Source organism: Girardinichthys multiradiatus, chromosome 12 (assembly GCF_021462225.1).
Source record: "Girardinichthys multiradiatus isolate DD_20200921_A chromosome 12, DD_fGirMul_XY1, whole genome shotgun sequence".
NCBI classification, from domain to species: domain Eukaryota; kingdom Metazoa; phylum Chordata; class Actinopteri; order Cyprinodontiformes; family Goodeidae; genus Girardinichthys; species Girardinichthys multiradiatus.
This window is the reverse complement of record NC_061805.1, coordinates 9,095,296-9,106,354: the sequence shown is the minus strand read 5'-3', so window position 1 is coordinate 9,106,354 and position 11,059 is coordinate 9,095,296. Positions and strand designations below refer to the sequence as shown.

Below are 11,059 nucleotides of genomic sequence, written 5' to 3'. Positions count from 1 at the left end.
CAAAAGGTAAATTAAACTCTTAACTGGTACCAACAGATGTGATTTGTTTAACGTGGAAGGTGCGGAAGGAGAGACACCGAGAGACCTGTCCGATGCCATTGGAGCGTGTGGTGACACAGGTCCCATTCACAGCGATCGGAAAAAGGCTATTATTGAGTATGTTAATGCAGCATTAAACAAATCACTTTGATTTACAAAAACATTACTGGATTTGCATTTGTTTTACTAGTGCCATCAGACTGCATTCAGGGATTAGGCTCATACCGGTGCTAATTCAGTTTAGAGAAGGACTGGCCGTCAATGGTTTAAATGAGGTGCTGCCACATCACCGCCAGGTTTTGCAGCCGCTCTTCCTTTCCGGAAACCTAAAAGTGTCGTGAGGCGACATCTTTGGATTTCGTTGTGGTTTTATGTTTTGACTTTAGTTTGGTTTTGTAGTCTTGGTTGTTTGTTTATTTCCTGCCTCCTAGTGTTTGTTGTTTTCTCTCCCTTCGCTCCAAGTTCCTTTAGTGGTTTCTTTTCTATTACTTGTGATGGTTTTCTTATGATTATGACTATTATTATGTTTGTTGTTTTTCTAGTTCCCTTGTCTTCCTTGTAGTTTCTATTTTAGTTTCCCATTTAGTATATCTGTGTTTATTTATGTTTTGGTATTTGTTCACCTGCGCTCTTTGTTTACTAGTTTATTTTCTCTGTTCCTCCTCGTCCTGGTTCCCTTTCTGTTTTTTAGGTTTTGTTTATTTACAGTCAGGGTTCCTTTATGGGTTCTTTGTTAATTATTTTGTTTTGGTGTTTCTTCTATTCCCTCTAATTTCTCAGTTTGTTTTAGTTAATGATTATTCTAGGTTCTTATGTTTCTTTTGATTTATTTTCTTTGTCCATAGTTTTGCCTTTATTGTCTAGCTTCCCTCATGTTTTCCCCTATGGATTTATGTTATGGTAGCTCTCGTGTTTCGTTTTGTTTCTAGCCTTATCATCTTAGCAACTATTCACTTTCCCTCAGTTCTCTACAGCCTGGTCCACACCTGAATTTCATCTCTCCTGATTTCCTATCTCTCATTCTCATTGGTCCATACTCCACTTCCCTCTGTTCATAAGCTCTCTGTTCTTGTTTGTTCCTCGCTGGTTCCTTCTGTTCGAATCCCCGTTCATATCTCCGTTCACCTACCTTCATCTATGTACTCTGCCTACTATGTTCCTGCAGTATTAACTTTGTAAGTTTTTGGATTTCTTGTATCTGCAGTGATTTTGCTACGTTTGGAAAAACTTTTTGAACTTATCTTTGAATAAAAGAAAAAGTCTCCTTTTAAACATGCAGCTGCCAAGCTGCCTGTTCTTTGGTCACTCTAAACCTCAGAATGCGACAAAAAGAGGTAAGTAAAAATTCTATAGGCCCCTTCACTGTCCACTTTTAAAACCTTTCTGAAAACGCATTTCTTTTCTTTGGCTTTTGGCACAACCTGTTTTTATTTTTTTTGCTGCTCTTCCTTGTGCTTTGTTTGCAATGTTTCTTGATTTTACATATGCAGCACTTTGTTGCAACTGCAGTTGTAAAAGTAGTAACCTCAGACTGTTTACTGATATCACTGCACTGGCTTATTTGATTGGCAGGTTAATTTGATCTAATTCACACATTTTGTTAAAACTTATTTTGAGGTGGATGCAGACTTCCTTCTACAGGCTCTGTCTCCTCAGTTCACTGAAAAGGATCAATAAGACACCGGAAGGAAGTAAACATTATCAACTTTTTGCAGGACTTCTTGCAAAACCTGGAAGGCCAAGGTAGCTACAGAGCACTGGCCACTTCATAAATACCACTCTGTTACCCTAAAAAAAACTTTCCAGAAAACAATCTCCTGTTTTGCAAAGAAAAATGAAATAGTTGAATATGTAAATACATGATTGAGAAGCAGATTTACACATTAACATTCGTTAGCTCACACATGGTGCATAAGGGTGCAACCAAAATGTATGGTATTTTTGTGACATTATTTTTTTCCCTCCAGAAAGACAATCAAGATGGGAGCCCATCTAATGGTTGTGGAGCAAAGCAGTTGTCAGTGCAAAGTTTCTTCCAGTGGGTTTCAGGCCAGGCACATGTGCCACTAACAGACGCCAAACGAGATTCATATCGGATAACTGTGAATTTTGATCACGACCGTACCTCCCGGTATGGGTCACAAACTTTGTGCTTTCCCATTGTCAATGCATGGGCTTTGGCAATCACCTTTCCTACACATCACTTGACAACATATGATGATTTTGAAAATATTCTTACACAGGCAGTCTGTGGTGGATTTGATTTTAGCAGACACTAAGTACTAACAGGACCAAAACTGGGGGCTGTTCCTAGTTTTTGATTATTTTCAATAGTTTTAAATCTCACTTTAGTTTTAAATAGACAGTTTGTCTTGTGAAATTTGTAATGTTTTGGGGCTAGGCTGCCAAATTTGTATATGAAACAATAAAAATCTAGTTTATTGCTATTTGTAAAACATTTACATATATGTGTGTTTTATAAAAAAAATAATAACAATAATAAAACACTGGAAATCACGTTTGATCTTTTTATTTCAAATACATATTAATCTGACAAGGCAGCATTGACATATTCTCTGCACAACAGATAAAGCTCCTTAGTGTCTGTTTGCCCTAAATGTTGAGCCAACAGCAACTGTAATTCAGTGTGCTGCTCTTCAGTGAGGGATTGCCAAACTCTGGAACCACAATTACCCCTTCTGCATCTGGTCTGTACTCTGCTGCAACATCCCAGTCAATGTCTGGCTCTTGTAAATCCTAACATTAGACCAAGACAGTATCGTTTCTGCAGTTTGTGAACAAATGAAGCAACATTTTCATAAATTCTTAATACTGGACAATTTTATTACATTTTATATTTTTGTGCATACAGGCTAGTGTAGGATTTATATATGTCCAAATCAGATAAAAACTTTCACTTTGATAGGACAAGTGCCAAGAAAAAACCCTGCCATTTGTAAATGTTGTTTGAATTTGAGCAGTTATTTTGTACCACTAGATTGAGAAACTGAAGCTTGACCTTGTCTATACTATAGAAAGAATGCCCCAAGGGTCTTGATTTACTCTCTGTTGTGCTTGTATTTCCAAGTTTCCAAGTATTTATCTGCTGTAGTCGTAGCTTTGTTGTACATTAATAAACCATATACAACATTAAACTATTTAGAAATTTTACTTTCTGGCTGGGTTATTGGGTTAGACATCATTCCTAAGAACCACATCTGCTCTGGAGTTCTATTCCCTTCTGTCCAGACAGGGTGGTTGTTCCAACCTTCTACGAATGTCTGCAGGTCTAGGTTGAGTTGTGGAAGGAATGTTTGGTGGACAGAAAAAAGATCTCCTGCATCAGGAAGACAAATTAATAAATGTATAATTAAATGGAACAGTGTGGATGCAAAATAAATTACTAGTTTGTGAAAGGTCTTATTTCAGTACCTTGAGAGGACACAGCAAGTGTTCTGCATCCAAGCTGTGAAGTGCGCTGTAATAGTGTGAAGTTACACACATCCTGATGTCTTGCCATAGACGTTTGATTCTATAACCAGATTCTTTTGTAAATTGACAACAGCAGTGACAAACTGGCACTGTGAGAAATCTAATGATGATTACCTTTGATTGTACACACTTTTCCCAGATATGTGGCTTCCCCTATCAGTTCCCCACACAGTAAACATATATCGGGCAATGTCAACATTCTCCACTCCTTAGTCGCCTCTGACCCTGTACATAAAACAAATGCTTTTTATGCTTATGCAATTTAAGGGGAAAAAAGAGGTGAAGAGGTAGTTTGGGGGAATCATGAAGTAGGAACAAGTAGTATTAGCTACCTACCTTGAGGGTACGCCATGACGGTCTGTAGCTCTTTTGAAGGCAGCAAAAGCAGTTGCTGCACAGTTGTTTGTTGCAGCTTCCAAACACATAACCTGTGTAATAGTAGTAGGTATGGTTACTTATGTGATTATATTATACAGTATAATAAGCAATATTGATACCACTGCTGCTGGAAAACATTTCAACGTACCTTCCCGGAGTACCCATCAACAGCTCCAAAAATGACTATGTTGAATCTGTAGTGCAAGTGATACTATTATTATAATTATATATTTTATTTTTATTATCAAACAGTAAACAACGTAATTTTCACCTGATACGTTTGTGGTTTGTGTCCACATGCCACAGGGACTCTGGTCCTCTGACAGAGTAAGTATGCCTCACCCAATCCAGTCAGTCTCGAGAAAATACCAAGTGAGTCCACTCGATGCATTGATGCAGTCAATCTTTGCCAATGCACAATGATTCCCAAGGACACTAGTCTTTCCTTCACCATTTGATAACCTGCTGTGGGCATTTCAGTCTTTATCTGTTGGATTGCTTCATCAAGCTCATCATCAGAAATCTGGCTGTACCTCTGTTTGACGGAAAGACGAAACTCATTCATCCTTCTTTGAATGGTTCTTGAGGAAACATTGAGTAGTTTTGAAATGCAGTCAACAGACAAATTTATATCCAAACGTTCTTTCAATATTTCTTCCCCAATATTAAATCGACGACGACCCATTTCTCCAACTACAGTGCTGCTAATTGCCACTTCTTGAAAATATTCATTATATTCAATAACTGCTCCCATAAAGCCTTGTAAGGCCTGTATGATTTCTGCTGGGACCTCCACATGTCTAGAAAGTGCTTCCCAGAGGTACAGCTCCTGACGACATGCAAATTCCAAAAAATCTGTGTTGAGAGGTGTTGTTGCGAGGGCTGTCTCCAATTTCACAATCAGTCTGGATATAAAGTGTTGTTGTCGTACAATGCCCTATTAAAAAAAAGTTTGCAATTTAGATAAGTTAAATAAATAAGCAATTCAGACAACTTTCAAACCAAACTGCTAACGTTTTTAAAGATAATTACATGTATATCTTGAGGTTCTGCTGATGCCATTGCCAACAGCATTAAGTTTTTTTCCAAATATAAAGCTGGTCAAAAGAGAAGACAAGTTAGAAAGAAAAGGCACAGTTATAAAATTCTTTCAAACTACAAATAAAGTTAGCTTGTGTTTTTTCTTGACATGAAATGACTGTGGGGAAACCAAAAGTTTATAACCTAATGTTAATTTATTTGTAACCTGGCGTTATGTTATCTTGAGAGCTTGTGTTTGTAATATGAATACACATGTTTGACTGTACCAATAAGTTCAACTAAATGTACTGTTACTACACTATTTCTAGGATAAATAATTCACCACAACTTAGTTCTGATGCTGTGCAAAATAGAGGCTAAAGACATGGGCAAAACAATGGTAATAGTGAAAATGTCTTGTCATCTTAAAATATAGGATTAGGTCACTTGAAACAGCAATAAACAAATATACAGGTATGATGCCGCCTGTAGTACAGATGATAGTTTATTATCTATAACTCACATTTGTGGTCGGTTCTAATGGTTGAAGGTCTGACTGGTAAGCTGAAAGACAAAAAAAAAAAAAAAAAAGAAATTGATTAAACACTTAACTTCGATATGCTTTCTTAAATCAACACATAGCCTGTAGCAAGTGATGTAGTAATTTTATGAAAAATAACATAATACGCAAAAGTTTCACTTTGTTGCTTTTGCCAAAATTTATTTGTATAATTTTTGTATTTGTCACTCAATATCAACTGGAGTTTTGTGTGGTTATAGCCCTTGTACACCCTGCTGATTCCCTTCAGAGAAGGCAGCTAAATGTTAGCTTAACCTATTAGCTACTCAACATTTTAACCTGTTAAACTGTCTTTTTCCAGACCAAGTAATATTGTGAATTGTGAATAAATACATGCATAATCCGGTGCAACTATGAAACATGGATACTGCTCAAAAAATAAAGGGAGCACTTAAACAACACAATATAACTCCAAGTAAATCAAAGTTCTGTGAAATCAAACTGTCCACTTAGGACAGCTCGTTTAGAGACCCTTTTAATGATATGCTAATTTTGTGAGATAGGAATTTTGGGTTTTCATGAGCTGTATGCCACAATCATCCGTATCAAAACAATAAAAGACCTGAAATATTTCAGTTAGTGTGCGATGAATCTAAAATATATGAATGTTAAATTTTCATCATTACATTATGGAAAATAATGAACTTTATCACAATATGCTAATATTTTGAGAAGGACCTGTATAGTTCAGTCTATATGTGGATGACTGAACAGCTTTGCTTCCCTTAACTCGTAAACCTGAAACCTTTTCCTCAGCACCGTTTACGTTAGAGGTAGTTTGGGTAAAGAAGATTAGTTTAGAATGAAATAATCTAAATAATGTTTGTTTCATGATATTTAGTTTTTGTTTCTGTTGAGAAAACTCAGCTAAATGCTAGTCGACTGGCTGCCCAGCCAATGATGTGTTCTGTGTTGTGTTTTTAAAGTTAAGACAAAACAAAGGTGTGGTTTTTAAACACAGATTGGCCGTAATGCACCGTCAATGCTTATGCATTTTGATCCTTTTATTGATGATATTTTAAAGGCATATTTTAAATGTTTGATTTTAAAGGAGTGGTGACAAGCTATAAGCTTCTTTTGTTAGCTGAAACCGCTATCGACTAAGGTAACACCAGACTGATGACCACCATCTTATGAATGGATTAACTTGTTAATCCCTAAGGGTTTTAGAAACAATTTCTGCCTGAAATTACATAGCTAAAATAAATCATAAATAGCTCCCTGGCTTTAAGGTCTACAAGCAAGCCTTTGGTAACTGTATAAAGGTAAAATAATGTTTTCAGTGGAACCACTATTGCAACTGTTATGTCTGATTTGGGATTAAACAAATTTTTTGGACCTCGTCTAAACTTTTTTTTCTAAATAAACATTGTAAAACACAATGAAAGTCCTTTAGAAATCCTAGGAGAGCCCACATTGTATTCATTGTTGTATTCATCAACATCTTGATTATAATTGCAGCAAATTTGGACTGAATCAGTTGAAGCATATTTGTTCCACAAATGCTTTAGTGGGTAATGTGCCAGGCAGAGCTGTTGATTTTGAAACAATTTAGCCAAATGTGCCAAAATTGTGCTGAATGTGTTTTTCTCCTCATAAAAGAGGGAATGCTGCAAGTCACTGACTGGATGCAAGTCACTGACTGGATGCAATCTGCTGGGTTTCCTTAGATAGAAAAACTTTTTATCCAATTTGAATAAAAAGCTAACTCCGACTGCACTGTTAAATTGTTAGGATTAATTGGAATGTATGTACCTGACTGTTGTGAAGTGCCTTGAGACAACATGTGTTGTGAATTGGCACTATATAAATAAAACTGAATTGAATTGAATTTGGTTAAATAAAAGCACTGATTTCCATTGTAGGAAATCATTGTCATTTTGCCCTGCTCCCTTCAGAACACAGTTTCTCACCTTGTCAGTGGCATTCTGACCATAATAAACTGGCATGCAAATGTTGGAGCGACCAGCTGTTGGGTTAGCTGCAGCAATAGCAACTTGAGATTCATCAATAAGCTCTTTCATGAGGACCTCCCTGAACTGCCTCTGTGATAACAGAGTCTCTGTTCTTCCAATGGCCAACATTTTGAACAGGATGAAAGAGCTTAACACATCAATGCCTATGAAATGATAAAAAAATGTCTTATACCATTTCATGGTTTTTCCCTGTACTGAGTAGTATTGGATGAAGGCATCAGATAAGTCCGCTCCTCCCATTATCCCATATTCCTCATTATAATCCTTCACAGCATAAGAAACAGCAATATTCTTGACGCACCACTGACCCACCTGCTTCACACTCCTCTGCAGTGTCTCGACTGTAGGTCTTGTGAAAGGAGCTGCACACAGTGACCTTCTTGGTGTCCTTCCATATGAGAAATAGCAGTCCGTCTTTCTGCGCCACCTCATGTCTCCTATCCCAACTGATTTGGGCAGGGAGTTCCTTGTGGTTTTCAGAAAGCTGTAGAAGTTATCTACATAAAGGTGAAGGTCAAACTCCATCAGTTCCGTAACTGATGTTACACTCAGGCCTTCTCGTTAAACTTTCTCAGTCTTTCCCTTATAGATGAAAAAATTCCATGTGTAACCAGTACATAAATCAGCTAAAACAAACAGTTTGTAACCAAACTTGGTGAGCTTGTCCTTCATATACTGACAGAACCCTATTCTGGCCTTGCTCGCCACCACCCGCTCATCTATGCATATCTCTCTGCCCGGGTGGAAGACGGAGGAATACAGTTGTCTGTGCGAGGCTCTCGCAACCAGCTGCTGAAGAATCTGATTAATCCTTTTTTTCAATGTCGCTCGTCCTGGTAACTTCTTCCAAAACTTCCAGAGCAGTCAGTTTCCTCTTCTGCGCCATTATAAGAACTGAAATCCAGCCGGGAAAAAAACGCAGCCGAAGAGATTTGCTGAAACAACAAGCTGACCGTGCTTACTGCTGTCCGCAATGATACCTGTGCGTAAAGCACCTGAGACTGTCCACTGTCCGCAAGGAAATGATGTTACAGGACAACATCAGACTAACCTCGTTGGATAGGTGAGAGTCTCTAGTTTCCATAGATACTGGTTACATAGGGGTGGACAAGAATATGTCCTTGTACCGAAGCATTTTTCCGAAAGTCGGCTTTGTTGAAAGACCTTTAAATGGCATTTTGTGTGTTTAAAGTGCTGAAAAAACCAAAAGTATTTGTGAAAAACAAAATTTTACTAATTGTTTATCAACAATAAAACCTCCGACTCTGATCTACAAAGTAAAAAAATTACTGTGTTTTACTTACTTTTACAGATGGCGAAAAATGGGCGTGGCTCTGCTCATACCGGTACCAGAACGCTCGGGCTTATCCAGAAAGGTTGTTAGTTTCCAATCTAGGAAAATTATATTTCCCTAAAAATTACTTTACTAAATTACCATTGAGATTAATTTATCGAGAAAGGTTTGGATCTTATTCAAAATAATATTTCCTTAAAATATATTTTAATTGTTCCTTAATATTTTCCTAAATATTATTGTATTAAATAAAGGCAGCTAATTAAACACCATTGAGAATTTGTCATCTAGAAGGTTGGTTTTATTCAGCAAATCATTCTTTAAAATATTATTTTATTAAAATAAGGTTTTATCTGATCTTGCATTGTAAATGGTTGTTTGAAGGTATACCAATTAGGTCTAAGTTCCAAGATCTCATTTCCAGATTCCTCAAGCTAATTCTTGGTTCTTAAACATAACATCTTTGATTCACTTGTTTATATTGTTTATACTGTAGTTGGTCTTCTTTATTCTTTCATTCTGCTTGGTAGTTTAGTTGGATTGTTCTAGTATAGTAAAGAGTTTGTTGATTAAAATATGTTTGACTTTGAGTTGATTTATTTTTGTTAATAAATTCTTCTATTTAAGAAATTGTGATTTTTTTTGTGTGTGTGTGAATTTGTCCATGTGTGTGCAATTTTGCTGTTCAATAATGCCAGAGCTTAGCTCACCCGTTTCACTAATATTAATATTGAATATTACATAATATATTAATAATAATTACAACAGTTTGGGCTGCACGGTGGCGCAGTTGGTAGCACTGTTGCCTTGCAGCAAGAAGGTCCTGGGTTCAATTCCCAGCCTGGGGTCTTTCTGCATGGAGTTTGCATGTTCTCCCTGTGCATGCGTGGGTTCTCACCAGGTACTCCGGCTTCCTCCCACAGTCCAAAGACATGCCTGTTAGGTTAATTGGTCACTCTAAATTGACCTTAGGTGTATGAGTGTGTGCATGGTTGTTTGTGTGTTGCCTGGTGATGAACTGGCAATCTGTCCAGGGTGTACCCTGCCTCTTGCCCATAGACTGCTGGAGATAGGCACCAGCTCCCCTGCGACCCACTATGGAATAAGTGGTAGAAAATGACTGACTGACAACAGTTTGAAAAATCTGAAGGTGGACAGGCAATGTGAGGATGTAGATGATTACCATAAAGGCAAACTGGTATGTAGTAGTGGGTGGCTGCATAAAGTTAAAGACCAGTAGGAACCATTCTGAGAGGGTGAGTATCCAGGTAAGTGTTTAAGAAATGGTGGTCAGTTGGTAACTTAGAGGCAAGATAACACTTGGAAAAACACAAGTATGTAACTAAGCAAATACAATTGTACAGATAATTCAAAATAATGTTTTTGAAACTGTATGTATTACCTGAGTGTCTAAAAATATACAAACCGAACATTAAAATTAAACACCATTCAACTAAACTCTGAGAAAGCAGTGTCTGATCTCTGTCCTGAAAAGCGTGGTTCCTCTGATTGGGCAAGACATTGGACATTTTGACATTTCACTTGTCATTGCGCATTTTATTGCACCTTGCACTTTTAATATGGTATAACAGAAATGCCTTGATCACCTTCACTTGGTCCAAAATTATGCAAGAAGACTTTCAACTGGTATAAACATAGGAGTAGACATCACTGTTTAAATTTGTTATCAGTGGTTGATGGTTAATTTTAGAATTAATTTTTAATTCATGACTAGATTTCAGGACCTTGCAAGCTCCTTCCTGTACTGCTGAATTGTTAGCACACACTCACACTGGATTGTTCTTTCCAGACTGTTGTACCTCAACTGTGGAACAAGCTTTCTTTCTTTGTCTTTAGAGTCTTTAGTAATTTTGAAAGCATTATTTATTTCAGTTTCTACAGAAGACCAATTGCCTAAATAAATCAGTGTTTCTCTCATTATTACTGTAAATAGTTAATACAACAGAGCTGGTCCAGTGTTCCACGGCCGGGACGAAAACCACACTGCTCCTCCTGAAGCCGAGGTTCGACTATCGGTCGGACTCTCCTCTCCAATACCCTGGCGCAGGCCTTACCAGGGAGGCTGAGGAGTGTGATCCCCCTGTAGTTGGAACACACCCTCCGGTCACCCTTCTTATGTAGGGGGACCACCACCCCAGTCTGCCAATCCAAAGGCACTGTCCCCATCCGCCACGCAATGTTGAAGAGGCGTGTCAACCATGACAGCCCCACAACATCCAAAGACTTGAGGTACTCAGGGCGGATCTCATCCACACCCGA

The 11,059-nt window shown here is 37.7% G+C and overlaps 1 protein-coding gene and 1 long non-coding RNA gene across 5 annotated transcripts; one reads left to right on the top strand and one right to left on the bottom strand.

The window, feature by feature from the left end:
• The first annotated feature begins 770 nt into the window (after positions 1–770).
• LOC124878173 lies at positions 771–2,556 on the top strand. The gene is made up of 3 exons (XR_007040674.1): positions 771–1,373; positions 1,657–1,782; positions 2,007–2,556. It is a non-coding gene; the product is annotated as an uncharacterized LOC124878173 (long non-coding RNA).
• Positions 2,554–8,671, bottom strand: LOC124878172. Of its 4 annotated transcripts, none has more exons than XR_007040670.1 (9): positions 7,798–8,671; positions 5,453–5,493; positions 4,942–5,006; positions 4,181–4,846; positions 4,058–4,103; positions 3,868–3,959; positions 3,646–3,756; positions 3,472–3,571; positions 2,554–3,376 (listed from the first exon to the last, which is right to left on the bottom strand). XR_007040670.1 is itself a non-coding variant. In XM_047382001.1 (9 exons), exons 1-5 carry the CDS (start codon positions 8,008–8,010, stop codon positions 4,074–4,076), a joined length of 1,026 nt encoding a protein of 341 aa, XP_047237957.1. In that variant the 5' UTR covers positions 8,011–8,671; the 3' UTR covers positions 2,554–3,376; positions 3,472–3,571; positions 3,646–3,756; positions 3,868–3,959; positions 4,058–4,073. The 4 variants fall into 4 exon arrangements, 1 of the variants encoding a protein (XP_047237957.1); XM_047382001.1 differs by having other exon boundaries at positions 7,787–8,671; XR_007040671.1 differs by lacking the exon at positions 4,942–5,006.
• Positions 8,672–11,059: the final 2,388 nt, after the last annotated feature.